The sequence below is a fragment of the Sus scrofa genome, chromosome 5 (genome assembly GCF_054392235.1).
Source record: "Sus scrofa isolate SSC_HxYL_T2T_F1_AM1 chromosome 5, Sscrofa_HxYL_maternal_Yorkshire_Landrace_v2.0, whole genome shotgun sequence".
NCBI lineage: Eukaryota > Metazoa > Chordata > Mammalia > Artiodactyla > Suidae > Sus > Sus scrofa.
This window is the reverse complement of record NC_139387.1, coordinates 68,491,353-68,509,115: the sequence shown is the minus strand read 5'-3', so window position 1 is coordinate 68,509,115 and position 17,763 is coordinate 68,491,353. Positions and strand designations below refer to the sequence as shown.

At 33.8% G+C, this 17,763-nt stretch overlaps 1 protein-coding gene across 1 annotated transcript; it reads right to left on the bottom strand.

Annotated features, from left to right (window-relative positions):
* Positions 1-3,061: 3,061 nt before the first annotated feature.
* Positions 3,062-16,096, bottom strand: LOC146403424 (uncharacterized). The gene is made up of 5 exons (XM_084957862.1): positions 15,962-16,096; positions 15,054-15,149; positions 14,165-14,248; positions 6,688-6,772; positions 3,062-6,441 (listed from the first exon to the last, which is right to left on the bottom strand). Exons 1-4 carry the CDS (start codon positions 16,041-16,043, stop codon positions 6,696-6,698), a joined length of 339 nt encoding a protein of 112 aa, XP_084813988.1. The 5' UTR covers positions 16,044-16,096; the 3' UTR covers positions 3,062-6,441; positions 6,688-6,695.
* Between the last annotated feature and the right edge of the window lie 1,667 nt (positions 16,097-17,763).

Genomic DNA, 17,763 nt, shown 5'->3' with positions numbered 1-17,763 from the left:
AATGATATCATATGATATTTGTCTTTCTCTTTCCGATTTACTGCACTTAGTATGAGAATCTCTAGTTGCATCCACGTTGCTGCAAATGGCATTATTTTCTTCTTTTTCAGTGGCCAAGTAGTATTCCATTATATATATGTACCACATCTTAATCTATTCATCTGTCAATGGCATTTAGGTTGTTTCCATGTCTCAATGATTGTGAATAGTGCTGCTATGAACATGGGGGTGCATATATCCTTTTGAATTACAGTTTTGTCTGGATATATGTCCGGAAATGGGATCTCTAGGTCATATGGTAGTTCTATATTTAGTTTTCTGAGGAGCCTCCGTACTGTTCTCCATAGTGGTTGTACCAATATACATTCCCACCAACAGTGTAGGAGGGTTCCCTTTTCTCCACATCCTTTCCAGCATTTGTTATTTATAGACTTATTAACGATGGCTGTTCTGACCAGGGTGAAGTAGTATCTCCTTGTAGTTTTGATTTGCATTTCTCTAATAATTAGTGATGTTGAGCATTTTTTAAAGTGCCCATTGGCCATTTGTATGTATTCTTTGGAAAAACATCTATTTAGGTCTTATGCCCAATTTTTGATTGGGTTGTTTGTTTTTTTGTTGTTGAGTGGTATGAGTTGTTTGGATAGTTTGGAGATGGGGCCCTTGTCAGTTGCATCATTTACAAAGATTTCCTCTCACTCTGTGGGTTGTCTTTTTGTTTTTTGAATGGTTTCCCTTGCTATGTAAGAGCTTTTGAGTTTACTTAGGTTGCACTGGTTTATTTTCTAGTTTATTGTCATTATTGTAGGTGGAGCAAACAAGATGTTGTTTTTCTTTGTGTTTGGCTCTTCATTTGTCCATCCTCCTCTCCTAGTGGGTAAGGGCTGTCATGATTCTGAATTTAGTGTGGTTTCCTGTGCTCACACTTGCCAGACTGATAATAACATGATGTTAATATGTTAACCAACACCTACATTCAGCCTTATCCACCTTACTTTTGGTCTCTTTCCCTCCTCCTTAAGCTATTTCCCGTGTTCCTTGGCCAGGTACACTGCTTTGACTTCCAATATATTTTACAGTTACTACCTGTTCTTTTAATTAGAAATACTGTTTCTTGTACTCCATACCCATCTACCTCATTCCCAAGACTGTATGGTAATATCAAGACTAGTGTAAGTGTTAAATGTTCTTTCAAGCAGCAACAGGTCTGTGGTTGGAAATATCACATGCTGTACAGTGTGATGTGTCAGCCACACATGTGCAAACTGTACTGAACTGATTCAGTGAATTCAACAGATGCATTATCTGAACAAAGAATGATAGGTCCATTGATCCTAAATGACCACCTTAGTAGCATTTCTGAAAATGTCAGCCCATGTCATATCAGAATCCAAACAATTTAGTTAAAAATTTAAACTCCAAACTTACTGTAACCATTGCCCTCTGTTCTATAACGCCAATATAGACACCTATATGTATATTTTCTAATTTTTAAATTATTTATTAGTTGCTAGGAGATATGTTAATACTTATATATGTTTCTACATTGAACTGGTAATTATTATTATTATTGTTATTATTTTGGTCTTTTTAGGGCCACACCCATGGCATATGGAAGTTCCCAGACTAGTGGTCAAATTGGAGCTGCACCTGCCAGCCTATGCCATAGCCACAGCAATGCCAGATCCAAGCAGCATCTGCAACCTACACTGCAGCTCATGGCAACGCAGGATCCTTAACCCACAGAACAAGGCCATGGATCTAATCCACATCCTCATAGATACTAGTTGGGTTATACCACGGAGCCATGACAGAAACTCTGAATTGATAATTATTTTTTAAATTTTATTTTTATTGGCACATAGTTTATTTACAGTGTTGTATCAATTTCTGCTGTACAGCATAGTGGCCCAGTCATTCATATATATATGTATGTATATATATACATACATATATACTTTTTTTTCAATTGATCTTCCATTATGTTCTACCCCAAGACATTGGATATAGTTTCCAGGTAATTATTTTAAAAAGTCTTCAGTGCTTTAGACATTGTTCTAGGAGCTTCAGATAACAGAAGTAAAAAGTACACATAAAATTTTTTATCTGATGTCACTTTTTCTGAAAGGCTGATGGAACTAGACAGCAACAAAGTGGACACTACTTTTTTAGAACCAGAATTTCAATGGTATGCATGTCTATTCTCTTCTTCATGCATTCTATTCATAGAGAGTTGTATTAACAGAAATTCAGTTCATTACAATATAGAGTGTATGTAGTAAGTTGTCTTTTTTTAACGGCTCTGAAAAAATTGTATTTTATATTTTTTAATTGTGATAAAAACACTTGACATGATGTTTACTCTCTAACCAGATTTTAAACTATAGGAACAATGTTCTAGAGTAGATTCCTAGAACTTATTTGTATTGCAAAACTAAAACTTTATACTTGTTGACCAGCAACTCCTCATATCTTCTGCCCCCAAGTCCCTGATAACTACCCTTTTATTCTCTATTTCTATGAGTTTGACTCATTTAGGTACCTCACATAAGTGGAATCATGCCATATTTGTCCTTCTGTGTCTGGCTTATTTCTCTTGGCCTGTCTTCCAGGTTTATCTGTGTGGTCACAGTATCATGTTATTTGGTTACTGTAGCTTCATAATATGTTTTGAAATCAAGGAATGTTCTACCTTCAGCTTGGTTCTTCTTTCTCAAAATAACTTTGATTGTCCAGGATCTTTTGTGGTTCCATACACATTTTAAGATTGAGGTTTTGTTTTTTTTTTTTTAAATGCTATTAGGATTTTGATAGAAATTGCATTGAATCTATAGAACACTTTGGATAGTCTGGACATTTCAGCAATATTTTCTTCTAATCCTTAAACAGAGAATGTATTTTCTTTAATTTCATGGGATGATATATTTAATTTAATTTCTTCCATCTTCTTTAATTTCTACCATCAATGATTTGTAGTTTTCAGGGTACAACTTTTCCACCTCCTTGGTTAAGTTTATTCGTAAGTATCTTGCTCTTTTTGATACTATTGTAAGTAGGATTATTTTCTATTTTTTTCATAGTTCACTAGCTCATTTTTAGTGTATAGAAATGCAGTTGACTTTTGTATGTTGATTTGCACCCTGTAACTTTGCTGAATTAGGTTATTAGTTCAACAGTTTTTTTAATTGAGGTATAGTTGACTATAACATTATATTAATTTCAGGATACATCACAATGATTTGACAAACAGTAGCCCACAATGCTGAACCTGCCTTGGTTTAATGTAGAGGAAGGGATTCGATGGCTTAGGGAGATCGGAATGTTAGATTGGATTTGTCATTCAAGACCATTCATCCATATGAGGAAGATCTGGAAGATATAACTGTGAAAAATAAATTCGTAAGGGGAGGCCATGCATCCTTGAAGAGCTCTATGATCACTGTTATAAATATATAATTTGGGGTGAGATATACCTTCTTTTGAAAGAGCAATGATGGAGCATTCAGCTTAAATGTAATAGCAGTAATAATATAAGATCATGGGAATTACATATGGGGACTGCAAAATCCTGGTGCAGAAAATCTATTGAAAAGAGAAATTAAGATAATAAATATGCCTGGAGCCTCAGCTATCGAAATAGTTTGAAGAATTAGCTACCATCAGATCTGCATTAGGATAATAAACTAGTTCTTACAGACATACATGTTAAGGGGAGGACACAGAGCAAAAGGACCTTGGATATTTATTTTAGGTCTTTACTTGAGACTGAAAGAAATGGGGAGGCAGAATGACATGAAGATGAGGCTTCTTAATGTGGCTTCCTCTTATAAAACAACATAGCTATTTTTTTTCTAATAAAACATAGAGAAAAATATATTATTGGTGTGCATATATATATATATATATATGTGATAAATGAATCTATAAGAATATGAAGAAGTCAAGGGAACCTAAGTAGGTTCTAAGAAAAGGAACAATTGAGAGAGATAAATAAAATTATTCTGCAAGTGAGAGTAGTTGATAGGAAAAGGAGAACACAAGAAAATTGACTTGGAGGCATTTAAGCTTCTTTCAAGTTTTGAAATTAGAGTTGATTTCATTCTCATACACTAATATCAACCCTCTACACTTTCTGGGACCCTGAATAGCCAGGAAGGAGCCAAGAGGTAAGTCTGAAGTTCTTGCTTGAACTCCTGTAGCCCTCAGCATCTTTGTCTAAGAATGATTCTAATATAAATACTTCTGCTTCATTGAGTTCACTGAATATTATTCTATCAGGAATTATTCCATTAAATTATTATCATTCCATTAATTAAGATAATTCCTTTGTTATCCTCATAGTTACCTAATATTTTGTTATTATTTTAGTGGTTATCCTGAAAATTTCAACATGCATTCTTGAGTTTATGAATGACCAAGATAAATAGATGCTTTATCTCTTCTTAGCTATTTTATTAGCCTTAGGTACTCTTAACTTCATATACCTCCCTTTTAATTTAATTACAACACTCACAATGTACTTCGAGATCATGCAATTTTAAACCATAGACATTAATATTATGGTTTTCTATAATCACTGTTCATTTAGATTTATACCCATGTTATCTATTTCATTGCACTTTATCCTGATTATTGGTTTAACTTGGGATTATTTCCTTAAATCTAAAGACCATGACAGTCTATCCTTAGTGCAGACTTCAGGGATGAATTTTTTCTCTATGTAAATTATCTTTATTTCACCTATGGAAGATAATTATACCCTCATATGTTTCTCATATAGTCAGAATCTTTTCTCTAGAGATATAGTTTTAGTATGGCAATTGTCTTTCAGTAATTATATGGCTTTCATGTTTTTATAGGTTAGCTACCATTTGCTTCTTTACAAGTAAATTCTGTATTTCTCTGCTGGCCTTTCAGCTTTTATTTGTCTTTGGTTTTCAGCAAATATAATGATATGCATAACTGTTTTCTTCTGGGGTTCATAATGCTGTGTCAATATGTAGTTTGAGGTCTTCTATCAGTTTTGGAACATTCTGAGACATTATCTCTTCCACTATTAGTTATGAATAAATTGTGATTTACAAAAGGAAATTTTGAGGTAATAGATCATTAGGAGACATTGCTTTAACAAACTCATTATTTTTCAGGTACATTTTAAATTTGCTTTTCCTGTAAGAGTTTGCTGATGATCTGTCTATACAAGTTTACTTTGAAGTATAGTATGTAGATGAGATGGGAGCAATGCAGCTAGGAAAGACTTTCAGGTTTGCTTGTTGAAAATTATTCAGAGTGGAGTCCAGCCTTAGTCAGGGAGAATGTTGTCATTATGAGGAGTGTCTTCCAAGAGCACCATGTGGAAATTGTCAGCATCTATATCATGAATCTACCATCACTGATATGGAATGAAGTCTTTATTAAAGGCAATTAACAGAACACGAATCCAATGAAAAAGAAGAAACAATACAGAGGAAACATCCACATAGTAGATGAGAACTAAAAAACAAAGACATATTTTCAAAGCTCACTAGAATCTACTAAGGGAAAAAAAATCACTTCTATTAATCTCTTTTTGTTTAATATTCCAGAAGATAATTAGTATAAAAAGTTACTCTTCATGAAGAACTAGTATAGTGTTTCATTCTTGGAAGTTATTTTTCTCATTTATTCCTCTCTGAAATATATACCCTGGGGAAAAAAGTAAATCTATAGCTCTGTATATTTCTAAAGAAGAAATATTCTTACAACTTGATGTGATATGATTTTTTATTTTAGGGTCAGCATGGTGTAATGGTTTGATGCATGTTCTCTAGAGTAAAGCAATATTGGCTTAAATCATGTCTCTAATTCTTACTAGCTAGACAATTCTGGAAAGATTTCTTATCCGCTCTTGGCCTGCTTCTTTATCATTTGGCAACAACAATAATAAGGTTATTGGGGCAGTACATGCTTTAATACATGATATATTCAAGTAGTATATGAATACTAGAAGAAATCAATAGATGTTAAATATTTCTTAAGTGCTAATTGTGACTGAATGCCTTTAGTTTTATGTTCTATGTGGTATCCCCCCTTCATTTGCCAAGGTCTGAAATTGTAATATATCAATATTTACTTTTCTATGCAAATATATTTATAATTTAAGCCTCACATAATCATTTAAGCCCATATTTTGATATTTTGGGTTTGGTTAAGAAAGCTCCAAATATTATAATATATAGAGTTTAGCATGTTTGAATGAACTCAAGATGTAAAAATATCTCTATACTTATCTTCTGCACAAAAAAATATAGAAAGAAATATCATGCCATATATTTCCAATTCTTCCTTGTTATGTGTCTTGATTAGACTGGATCTCAGTACTTGAGAACATTTTCCTTGTTGCCAAGATTTTATTTTCAGCACAAGTAAAATATCAATTTTCTTCAGAGAAGGACCAGTTACCTTTACAAACAAAAAGTATATACATGAAGATAACTTTGTCACCCATGATATCTCTATGTACTATAATTTTTGTATTAACTTTTTCAATTATGCTTTCTAACTTCAAGAGAAGTTCATGATAGACGAGAATTTCTCTAAGTGCACTGTGTTATTAATTTTGATCTTATATTTACTAATTGTATACATACATCGAGATTTAAACAGTTTACATTAATATCAAGATTCCCATTGTAACCCAATACATACCTGTTCAGCTATATTATTTCGCAGTATGAAACCCCTCTTTGCAGACTGGTTTCATTTGTATTCAGAATCCCTTCTAGACAAGAAACTGAAATGTGTAAAATTTATAAAATACATTTTAAGACATCACTTCTAAAGATCAAGAATGCAAATAAAATAGAAATTTAAAACATTTTAAATACAATTTATCCATTCATTTTAAATTATTAACTGCAGAAAATACTGGGAAGTATTCTATGCAAATGACTGATATAAAGTGTGAACTTGTTATTTATGACAGATATTTATGAGGTAATGACTGATGCTTTAATAACTGAAAGTTTTCACATCTGATTGATGCTATTCTAAGCAGTTAGTAAATCTGGACAGTCAGGACATAATGATCAAAGCTGTCTTTGGAGCAAATGCCTTTGACATAGTACACATCCGATCAGTCACAAAGCACTATTTATTCTGTCACTACAATTCTTCATGTCTGTTCCCTTCTTCACAAAAACATAACATTTTCCATATTCAGATTTTTATTATTGTTATGTTGAGCTTTTATAATATTCTACAAACTTTCTGCCACCAGTTCTCAATTTCCACTATTTTCCCCAAAAGCCACTAGAGTTAATACTCTCAATGCATAGCTTTACTTATGCTATACTTTCAACCATCTTCAGAGACTAGCAATTATTTATGCACTAGAATTCAATCTCATTAAAATAAATAGTTTATAAAATTGTGACTTTTTTTAATAACTGTATTTTAAACTATGTTCAAATATAAAACCTTTAACACAAAGAATTTCACATTGATGTATTTTGTTTTAATTTGAAGAATCTGGTCCTCCAGGTAACACAACTTTAATTAAAACAAAAATAGAGGGAGTTCCCATTGTGGTACAGTGGAAATGAGCCCAACTAGTATCCATGAGGATGTGGGTTCGATCCCTGGCCCCTTGCTCAATGGGTTGGAGAGCTGGCATTTCTGTGAGCTGCATTGTAAGCCACAGATGCAGCTCAAATCCTGTGTTGCTGTGGCTGTGTGCTGTGGTGTAGGCTGGCAGCTGTAGCTCTGATTTCACCCCTAGCCTGGGAACTTCTACATGCTGAGTGTGCTGCCCTAAAAAGCAAAAAAAATTTAAAAATTAAAAAAATTTTTAAAAAGGAAGAAGAAAAAAATAGAGTGAATGGAATACTCCTAGTTCAAATTTGTTTTGTTTAGTCTGAATGGTCTCTGGTTACTTCTAAGAGATTTTGGAGACTTCTCATAAATTGTACAAAAAATATATCTGAAGACCTTATTTTATAAAGGTCTGATCCCAGTCCAACTAAAAAATTATGTAACTTGTTAAAAGTCAAATTTCGGAGTTCCTGTCTTGGCTCAGTGGGTTAAGAACCTGACTAGTATCCATGAGGATGTGAGTTTGATACCTGGATTTCTCAATGCATTAAGAATCCATCATTGCTGTGAGCTGTGGCATGGGTCTCGGGGCAGCTGAGATCTGACATTGCTGTGGCTGAGGTGTAGACCTGCAGTTGCAGCTCTGATTTGACCCCTAGCCTGGGAACTTACATATGCTGCAGGTGAAGCCCCAAAAAGAAAAAAAAAATCAAATTTCAATTGGTCAAGTGCACAATTATATGGCCAAGACTTTAGTTCTCTATATGTTATTCAAGCTGGAGCCCAAAATACATTGCTGGGCTCATAATAAATTGTAATAGAGGGGGGAGCAAGAAGGCAAAGTAAGAAGATGTGGAGCTCACCTCCCCCTACAGACACATCAAAAATACATTTACATGCAGAACAGTTCTCCTGGAAAACTAACTGGAAACTGGCAGAAATACTCCTCTACAACCAAGGTTGTAAGGGTGATATACAAGTAATTGGGTAGGACTAGGAGAAAAGCATTGGATGGGAACCTGTGTCCTGGGAGGGGACTAAGAAAAAAGGGAGATTGCATGGGTGGACACTTGCCCCAGTGAGGGGGTTGAGCTACAGCCTGGGCATCCCAGTCTTGTGGTTTTACATGGAGGAGACAAGCTCCCTTGGCTTCCTGGAGAAGCTCTAGGACAGAAAGAGGACATAGCGAAGCTTACATGCCACTTGTGAGGAGTGCAAGGGTGGTGGCTCTAGTGTGGTCCTTGGAGGAGCAGTGGCAAAGTTCCCAGTGTAGGAAGAAGGAAAAATACACACTTAAGGGAAACATAGCTAGTTTGAACCCAGAGCTCAGGACTTCTGCCCTAGCAACCTGGGAGCAGATTCTGCCCTATAAGGGCAACTAAGGGCCACTGAGCAGAGAGGAAGGTCCATCTTATACACAGATGAGATCTATGTAATAATAAGATAAAGTGTGCCAATCTACACACAATAGGGGTTCCAGAAGAGAGATAAAAGTGGATCAAAAATGTATTTGAAGAAAGTATAGTTGAAAACTTCCCAAACATAAAGAAGGAAACAGATATCTAGCTAGGTACAGGAAGCATAGAGGGTCCCAAAACAAGATGAAACCAGACAGATCCACCAAGACCTATCATAATTAAAAAGGCAAAATTACAGGTAAAGAGAGAATCCTAAATGCAGCAAGAGACAAATAGAGTCAATTACAAGAGCACCCCCATAACGCTATCAGTGATGTCTCTGTGGAAACTTTGCAGACCAGAAGGGACTGTTTTTTTTCTCTTGGATATATTCAAAGTCCTGAAAGAGAAATACTTCCAACTTAGGATACTATCCAGAAAGATTATCATTTAGAATAAAAGGAGAGATGAAGAATATTTTAAACAAGCAAAAACTGATAGAATTCAGCAATACTAAACCTACACTAAAAGAAATATTAAAGGGTCTTCTTCAAATAGATAAAAGTAAGAATTCTATGGGAAAAGGAAAATACCAATAGGAAAGGAAAATATATAATCAAAATTGAAGATCACTTAAACCAGGATGTAGATTAAAAAACAAAAAAAACCTCAAATATATTAAGTATATGTACACTATGGGTATACATATGATTTTATATTGGGCTGTTTTCTCTTATTTTGCTATACTTGTTTTATGCCAGTACTGTGATGTTAAATTATTTATAACCTGATAGACTATTTTGGTAGCTGGAAGGACTAGATTGATACTTCTCTTGTTAATATATTTCAATATGTGTTGTGTTAATCTTATAATTTTTATTTCTATGTATTATTTTTAATTAACATACTTATCATGAAAATACATTTGTATTGGAATCACCTAAATCTTAGATGAATCGAGAATAGTATAGTTATCTACACAGTATTAATTTTCCACCAAGATCCATTTACTATATGCTCAATTCGTTAAATGCTCTTCTTTGTGTTTTTAATGAAGTATAGTATTTTTCATAAGTCATATACATTGTTAGGTGAATTAATTTATTTAATCAAAAGTATTCACTGAGTACCTCTAATATGAGAAAATAGTTTTCAAAAGGAAAGGATAAAATGTAGAGCAAATATAGATAGGCCTTTTTTTTTTTTTTTTTTTTGCTTTTTAGGGCCACACCCAAAGCATATGGAGTCCAATTGGATTTACAATTGCCGGCCTACACACAGCTACAGCAACGCTGGGTCTGAGCCGCATCTGTGACCTATACCACAGCTCATGGCAATGCCTGATCCTTAACCCACTGAATGAGGCCAGGGATTGAACTGGCAACCTCATGATTCCTAGCAGATTAGTTTCCACTGAGCCACGACAGGAACTCCAGATATGGCCTTTGTTTTAACAAGCTAATCACCTAGTAGGAGAGACAGACGTTAAGTAAATAACTACACATAGAACTATACAAGTGAGGAGTTCCCGTCGTGGTGCAGTGGTTAACGAATCCGACTAGGAACCATGAGGTTGCGGGTTCGGTCCCTGCCCTAGCTCAGTGGGTTAACGATCCGGCGTTGCCCTAAGCTGTGGTGTAGGTTGCAGACGCGGCTCGGATCCCACGTTGCTGTGGCTCTGGCGTAGGCCGGTGGCTACAGCTCCAATTAGACCCCTAGCCTGGAAACCTCCATATGCCGCGGGAGCAGCCCAAGAAATAGCAAAAAAAAAAAGACAAAAAAAAAAAAAAAAAAAAGAACTATACAAGTGAGGCTGAAAAATGGTATAAATGAATGGTACAAAAGATTTCGTAGTAGAGAAAATTGGCCTAGTTATAATTAATTGATTAGTCTAGGATTTGGTTATCTAGAAAAAATGTAGAAGTGGATATATATACATACACACACACACACACATATGTCTGACAGATTCACTTTGCTGTATACCTGAAACTAATACAATATTGAAAGTCAACTACACCTCGATAGAATTTTTTAGATTTTTAAAAAAATTAAAAAGTAAAAGGAAGAATGCTTCAGGTAAAAAGTGAAACAAAACAGTCTATGCATATGCTTTGTAGCTAGAGGGATCATAGGTAGTTATAATTCATATCAATCGACCTTGAGAAGTCCTGATTTATGCTTGTTGTCCCACAGTAATTATTAACCTCATCCACTATCATTCCTAAAATTATCCTTGTTTTTCTGATGCTATGTGGTAACTCTAACGCTGAGTTATCCAGTGAATTAAAGGACAACTACTGATTGGAGCCTAGAGAGTGAGAAACTATGTGACACTAGCATGGGGTACAGAGCCATGGACCAAGTTAGGAATGACCTTATAAACCACGTTAAAGCTTTTAAAATTTATTATTGAATTTACAGTATTAAAGAGCTAACAGTGAAGTTATGGTGAATTTACAGAATTTATATTTTGAAGTGGTTACTCTAGAAATGATTACAAGAAGTCAAGCATGGAGGAGAAAGAGAAATAGAAAGAGAGGTAGGGTTAGAGAAAAAGAGAGAGAGGGAATGGGAGAGAGAATTGTCTTGGATTTGATGGGTAGTAATGCAAATGTAGAGAAGTGTACTAGTTCACTAAATTGAGAAAATCAGTGGCAATTAGATAACACAGTAGATTCCTCTGTTCATTTCACTAGATATCAGGTTCCAAGAAAGACAAAAGTATTAAAATATCTTTTTTTTTTTTTTTTTGTCTTTTTAATGCCGCACCTGAGGCATATCGAAGTTCATGGGCTAGAGATCCAATCGGAGCTGTGGCTCCAGCCTATGCCAGAGCCACAGCAATGTAGGATCCCAGCCATGTCTGCAACCTACACCACAGCTCACGGCAACGCCGGATCCTGGACCCACTGAGCAAGGCCAGGGATCGAATCCGAGTCCTCATGGATGCTAGTCCGGTTCATTAACTGCTGAACCACGACAGGAATTTCAAAATATCTCATTTTCTTTCTTGATGCTGGTAAAGATTTGGACTGGGAAGATTGTCTGTTTAAAAATATTATGGGCTAGGTGCTTTTCAAGATATTGAAGAAGAAAAGTCAAGTGAGAGGCTTAATACGTGGACCTGGATGTTAAACCACTAGCTCTTGATGATATATAATGAAACTCTTAAATTTGTATCCAGCATTGTTATTAACATGTTATTCTTATCATGATTGCTTTTTTTCAGTAGACTTTCTTGGTATATATGAGTAAGAAAGCATAATATCTACTTATAATTTTAAACTTAAATATTTAATTTTAAATACGTGTATCTAATAATTTTTCCTGCATTATTGATTTCTTTGCCTAGGACATCCAAATGAACACTGAATAATAGCAATTATATCAGTCATCCTTGTCTTCATGATTCTTTGAAAATGATTCTAATTTTTTTTAACCCTGAAAGATATTTGGTGAAAAATCTTCCTTCTACTTGCAGTTATTACTTTTCTCCTCTATACTGAAAAATCTGGTAAATGTACAAACCCTCCCTTGCCTTTAACCAAAATCTGTTCATCATGTAGTGTTATTTCAGTACAGTAATGTATTATGCTAACTTTTTTTCATAGCATTTGGTTTCTGTGTTTGTGAGGGATAATATTCTAAAATATTTTCTTGTGTATGAAAATAACTTGAATAGTGCTGTGCTTACATTATAAATTTAGGTTGGAATTTTCCAGCTTTTGTTAGCTACTAAATAATTTGTATACAAGTGATTTTTTTGCTATTAAGATATTTTCAAGTTCATTCCTAAAAATTATCAGTCAGGTACCTATTTGGATGCACAAAAATATGCATTCAAATGGATTATTTATTTATCTATAGGATGTATTTATATTATTCAATTTCTCTACATTGTCTTGAGTCTCTTTATCATCATATATGCCTTTGTAGGAAATCATACATTTAACAAGGTTTTTATTTTATAAATGATATAGTTTGCACTGTTCTAATTTATTTAGACCTACTGAATGCCTTTTGAATAAATTTGTCCTTTATGTGTTTTGGGCTTTCGTTTTCTCTGCTTTGTGAATATAAATTATCTTACTTTTTATATTTGAAGGAATTCTTCACATTTCTAGATTGCTAATTGTGGTGACTGATAACTTTACTCTTTTAAAAGACATACACATATGTAATTTTAAGACATACTGGGTTCAAGCAATGTGTAGACCCAGTCTAGCATACTGATAAGTTTTATCTTTCTTTTTTTCTTTTTGTTTTTTGCTTTTTAGGGTCACACCCATGGAAGTCTCCAGGCTAGGGGTCAAATTGGAGCTGCAGCTGCTGGCCTACGCCACAGTACAGCTGCAGTAACTAGGGATCCAAGCCATTCCTACAACCTACACCACAGCACACAGCAACAACGGGTCCACGACCCACTGAGTGACACCTAGGATCAAACCAGCATCCCCATGGATACTAGCTGGATTTGTTTTTGTTATGCCACAAGAGGAACTTCAGTTTTTCATTTTTTGATGACTCTTTGCTTACCGTCTTTTATTTCCTCTATTAAATTCTTTATTTCAAATTACCTGACTTGGCCTTACAGTTAATTTTTAACAACTCTACCAATAAATTCTATAAATATTTTTGAGTTTTAGCACATCTCAAGCTGGTGACTCTAAAGTCAATAGCAATATGATAAAATATAGAATGCTGCAGTTATTTTTCATTTTTATCAAAATACTCACTATCCATTCACATTTTTGATCAGATCACCAGGCCTATGCTATTGATGAAAACTCTAAAATTGAATTGGTAAAATTACTTCTATATAATTAAAATAACAAAGGAGACCTTTTAAAATAAGTTGAGGAAATCCTTAGATTCTGTTTTAGATTATACAAAAATCGCATTCTAGGTGTTCCCATTGTGGTGCAGAGGAAATGAACCTAACATGAGGATGAAGGTTCAATCCCGGGCCTTGCTCAGTGGGTCAGACATCCAGCATTGCCATGAGCTGTGGTGGAGATCACAGATGCTGCTCAGATCCTGCATTGCTGTGGCTGAGGCACAGGCTGGTAGCTACAGGTCCAATTTGACCCCTAGCCTGAGAACTTTCATATGCTGCAGGTATGGCCCTAAAAAGCAAACAAGTGTATTCTAGTAATTTTCGACAAATTAATGCAAAACTGAAAAATGCTTACCTTTAGCTATCATAATTGAAGCTATTATCAGAGCAATTAAATAGAGCAAGGCAAATATCACTGCAGCAATGCACCATGGAGATCCTGCCCAAGGAGAGAGAAGTGGTTCACTCTGATGATCAATGGAAACAAGGTTAAGGAGTTGGGGTTAGAAGGAATTTGGGTTAGGAACACTCTACCCATTAGAACTGGACTGAACTCTAAGCCCATGGGAGTACTGCACGGTTAGTATTCTCCAGTCTGTGAGGAAAACTCTAAAAATTATTTTGAAGATTTGGAAATAGCCAGGGGAAATATTAATATTTTTGTGTAGGAATGTTCTTGAATTCACAAGTTTCTCTACTGAAGAAATTTGTGATTACAAAGGAGCACTTCGGAAATCCTACTAGAGCTTTAAATTATCACACTCTTTAATTAAAAATTTTTTTTCTTCCATCTCTGTGACAGAACTAGTTTAAGAATAAAACTCCTGCTTTAGCTGTTGGCCCTGACGGATATTCTGTGACAGTTTTGATAAAAGTCTGTTGATTATGACATACCTCACAAATGCCACTCTCTTTTAGAAATACTGCAGCATTACATGAGCATTTACTTTTGGTAAAGCTAAAATATCAAACCGGACAAGTATCTATGAAATATTTATTATTCTATGGGTACAGTACATCATTTTAAGCCATTGTTCCGTGTTGAAACAAAATGATCAGTAGGTCATTGTTCATTGTCATTTGCTCTTAACACGGGACTTTGGGTCACTATGACCAATTAAAAATTGTTGGTATGAGAGATGAAATCCAATTCAGATATTAGTCCTTGAATGTTTGTTCTCATTACTGGTTCATTAAAATAGCAAAGCAAAAAAGGGACTTTAAAATTAAAATTTTTTTTTTACCTCTTCTCTTTAAAATCCTGTTTTTTTTCGTCTCCTGAATATTTGAAGAGTCATAAATTTTGACTTGTGAGTATGTTACATCTTTCTCACAAAACTCTAGAAAACATATTAGTAAAATGCAAGCAATGATTATAATTTTATATATTCACATGTATGTATTTATACATATTTTATGATACATATATACAATTGAAGAGCATGTTAGAAATCATAAGCAAATTTGCCTCTGCTTTTTCAATTGGCTCAGTTAGGCAGTTGCTTTGTAAAATGTGCTATCTTTTCTTTTTTAATCCTTTGTTTCTTATCTATAAAATAGGAATGTCAATAGTATTTATTAATAGATATATTGTAGAGACTCGTTAATGTACATAAAAAGTCAACAGCACAGTGCTTGGAGCAATAAACATGAAATAAGTGTTATTATTGTAATACAGAGTAATTGTAAAAATACAATGGGTGATAGCATCAAGAGTAACACTGGTTGCAGCAGTAAGACAAAGAATTAAACAGTTAATTTACCTGTAATTTAAATGTCTATAAATGCTCCTTCCTATAGCTGAATTTAGTCTTAATGAAAGAAGCATGAGAAAAAAAAACATCTAATTCTTCCCAGGTAGGTAAATTTTCTTAGCAACATATTGAATATACTCCTTCAGTGCAAGTGAAGCAGAACTCAGTCATAAACTCAAGAACATTTTTCCAAATAATATTAAATCTAACTTTGTTGTAAATATTTACTCATCAATGATTATCTGAAATTGAAATCTTCAATAGGAAAATTTTTTAATTCAATTATAAAGACAAAAGATTTTTAGCTCTTCCTCTAAAGATACGTAGCTACGGACTTTGTTATTTTTGGTATTATTTTCTCATTAAATAAAGGGATTGCTTAGAAATAGTAGCAGTACCTGTATTCATTTCACACAATTCCTCTGGCAAAGAATGATGATCAATAAAGGGGCTGGATGGTGCTGGTGTCTCTTGTTCCATAGGTGAGTTTAGATTGCGTGGATCAGATGATTAGCAGAGGGTCAGAATGAAACAGGATCAAGGAAACAGATCTCTTCATATTGCAACATCAGACAGGATGTTTACCCCAAATTTAATGAGTAAAGTACTTTTAACTTAAGAAAATAAAAGTCAATGTAATTCAGCCCTTATTGATTAAATTTGTTATTCCTCCATGTATAACAAAGCCCTTTGTTATCTCCAAAGATAAACTTTTATTTAAAATCATATTAATCATGATTTCTTCTCTGCCTTGTTATTTTTCAAAAACAATGAATAACTAATGAAGTCTAAAACAATTTTATGTGGATAAATGACATACTGTAATAAATAAAATGTTACAAATGCTGATTTTAGATATATATTTGTATTGTTATACATATTCATATTCATTGTTTGAATGTTTCCATTACTTTAATACAACCTCTGTTGAAGTAAGTATTCATAACTTTCAAGTGTCCAATGGATGGTAAAAAAACAATTTAACTATCAATAAGTTAAATAATAAGTTATAATGTATCTCTATAATAAAATTTTCGCAGTCATTAAGTATAGATGATATAGTCCTACAAATTTTGATACGACTAATTTTCTATGATATATTAAGTGGGAAAAGGTACAAAATTATTGCATGATATGATTTTATATTATATTTGGTAGAAAAAATCTATTGTTATCTGTGTGCTTACCATATAATAATATGTACCTAATCCAGACATTTCAGATTGTAATGTGAAAAATTTAGGTGACTAACTTGGTAAATTTTTGTTTTTATGCATGGAGTTTTCCATTTTTGCTTTGCTGTTTTTAATTAACATAACATTTTTATAATTGAAAAGATTAAAATGTGCATGTATGCAATTTCATTCTCAGCCTAATGTGTGCTCTGAGATATTCACACCACAGTGACCACAGGGGCCCCTGCCCTCACCTTTGATCAATATAAATAAACTTCATAGCAAAAGAATATAATTTGACTAGGAGACTATAAGTGTTCTTGGGTCTTGTAGTGTGGAAGAGGGTAAAGACAATTTTCAGCTATCGATGTTAATAGTGTATGTACACATGCTTTAAGTTTGAGTAAATGTGAAAAAGATGGAAAGAAAGTATAACTTCAAAAATTATAGAGGACAACATAAGTTGAGAAAAACATTAAATCCAAAAGAAGCTAGAAAAGAGAGGGAAAAAAAAAACGGGTATAGACAGGACAAACAGAAAGCATAAAATTATGATATTGATAAAAAATGAAATATATCAACAGTAAATACGGATGCTTTAAATCCTCTCATAAAAAGATAAAAATCATCACATGGATTTTTTTAATTTAAATGTTACGTTTTATTTACAAAATTCATATCTAGTACATAAGGATGCACAATGGTTGATGATAAAAGATAAAAAATATATATAAAGCAGACAAGGATCAAATTAAAGCAGTTATGGCTTTTGATATCTGACAAAATACACTTTAATGCAAAATAAAATATTGAAGATGTCTTTCTTAATGATAATAAAAGTTTTCATTCAATTGTGATTTAGTTCAATCACAATTTTTTTTTTTTTTTTTTTTTTGTCTTTTTGCCATTTCTTGGGCTGCTCCCGTGGCATATGGAGGTTCCCACGCTAGGGGTCAAATCGGAGCTGTAGCCACCAGCCTATGCCAGAGCCACAGCAACACAGGATCCGAACCATGTCTGTGACC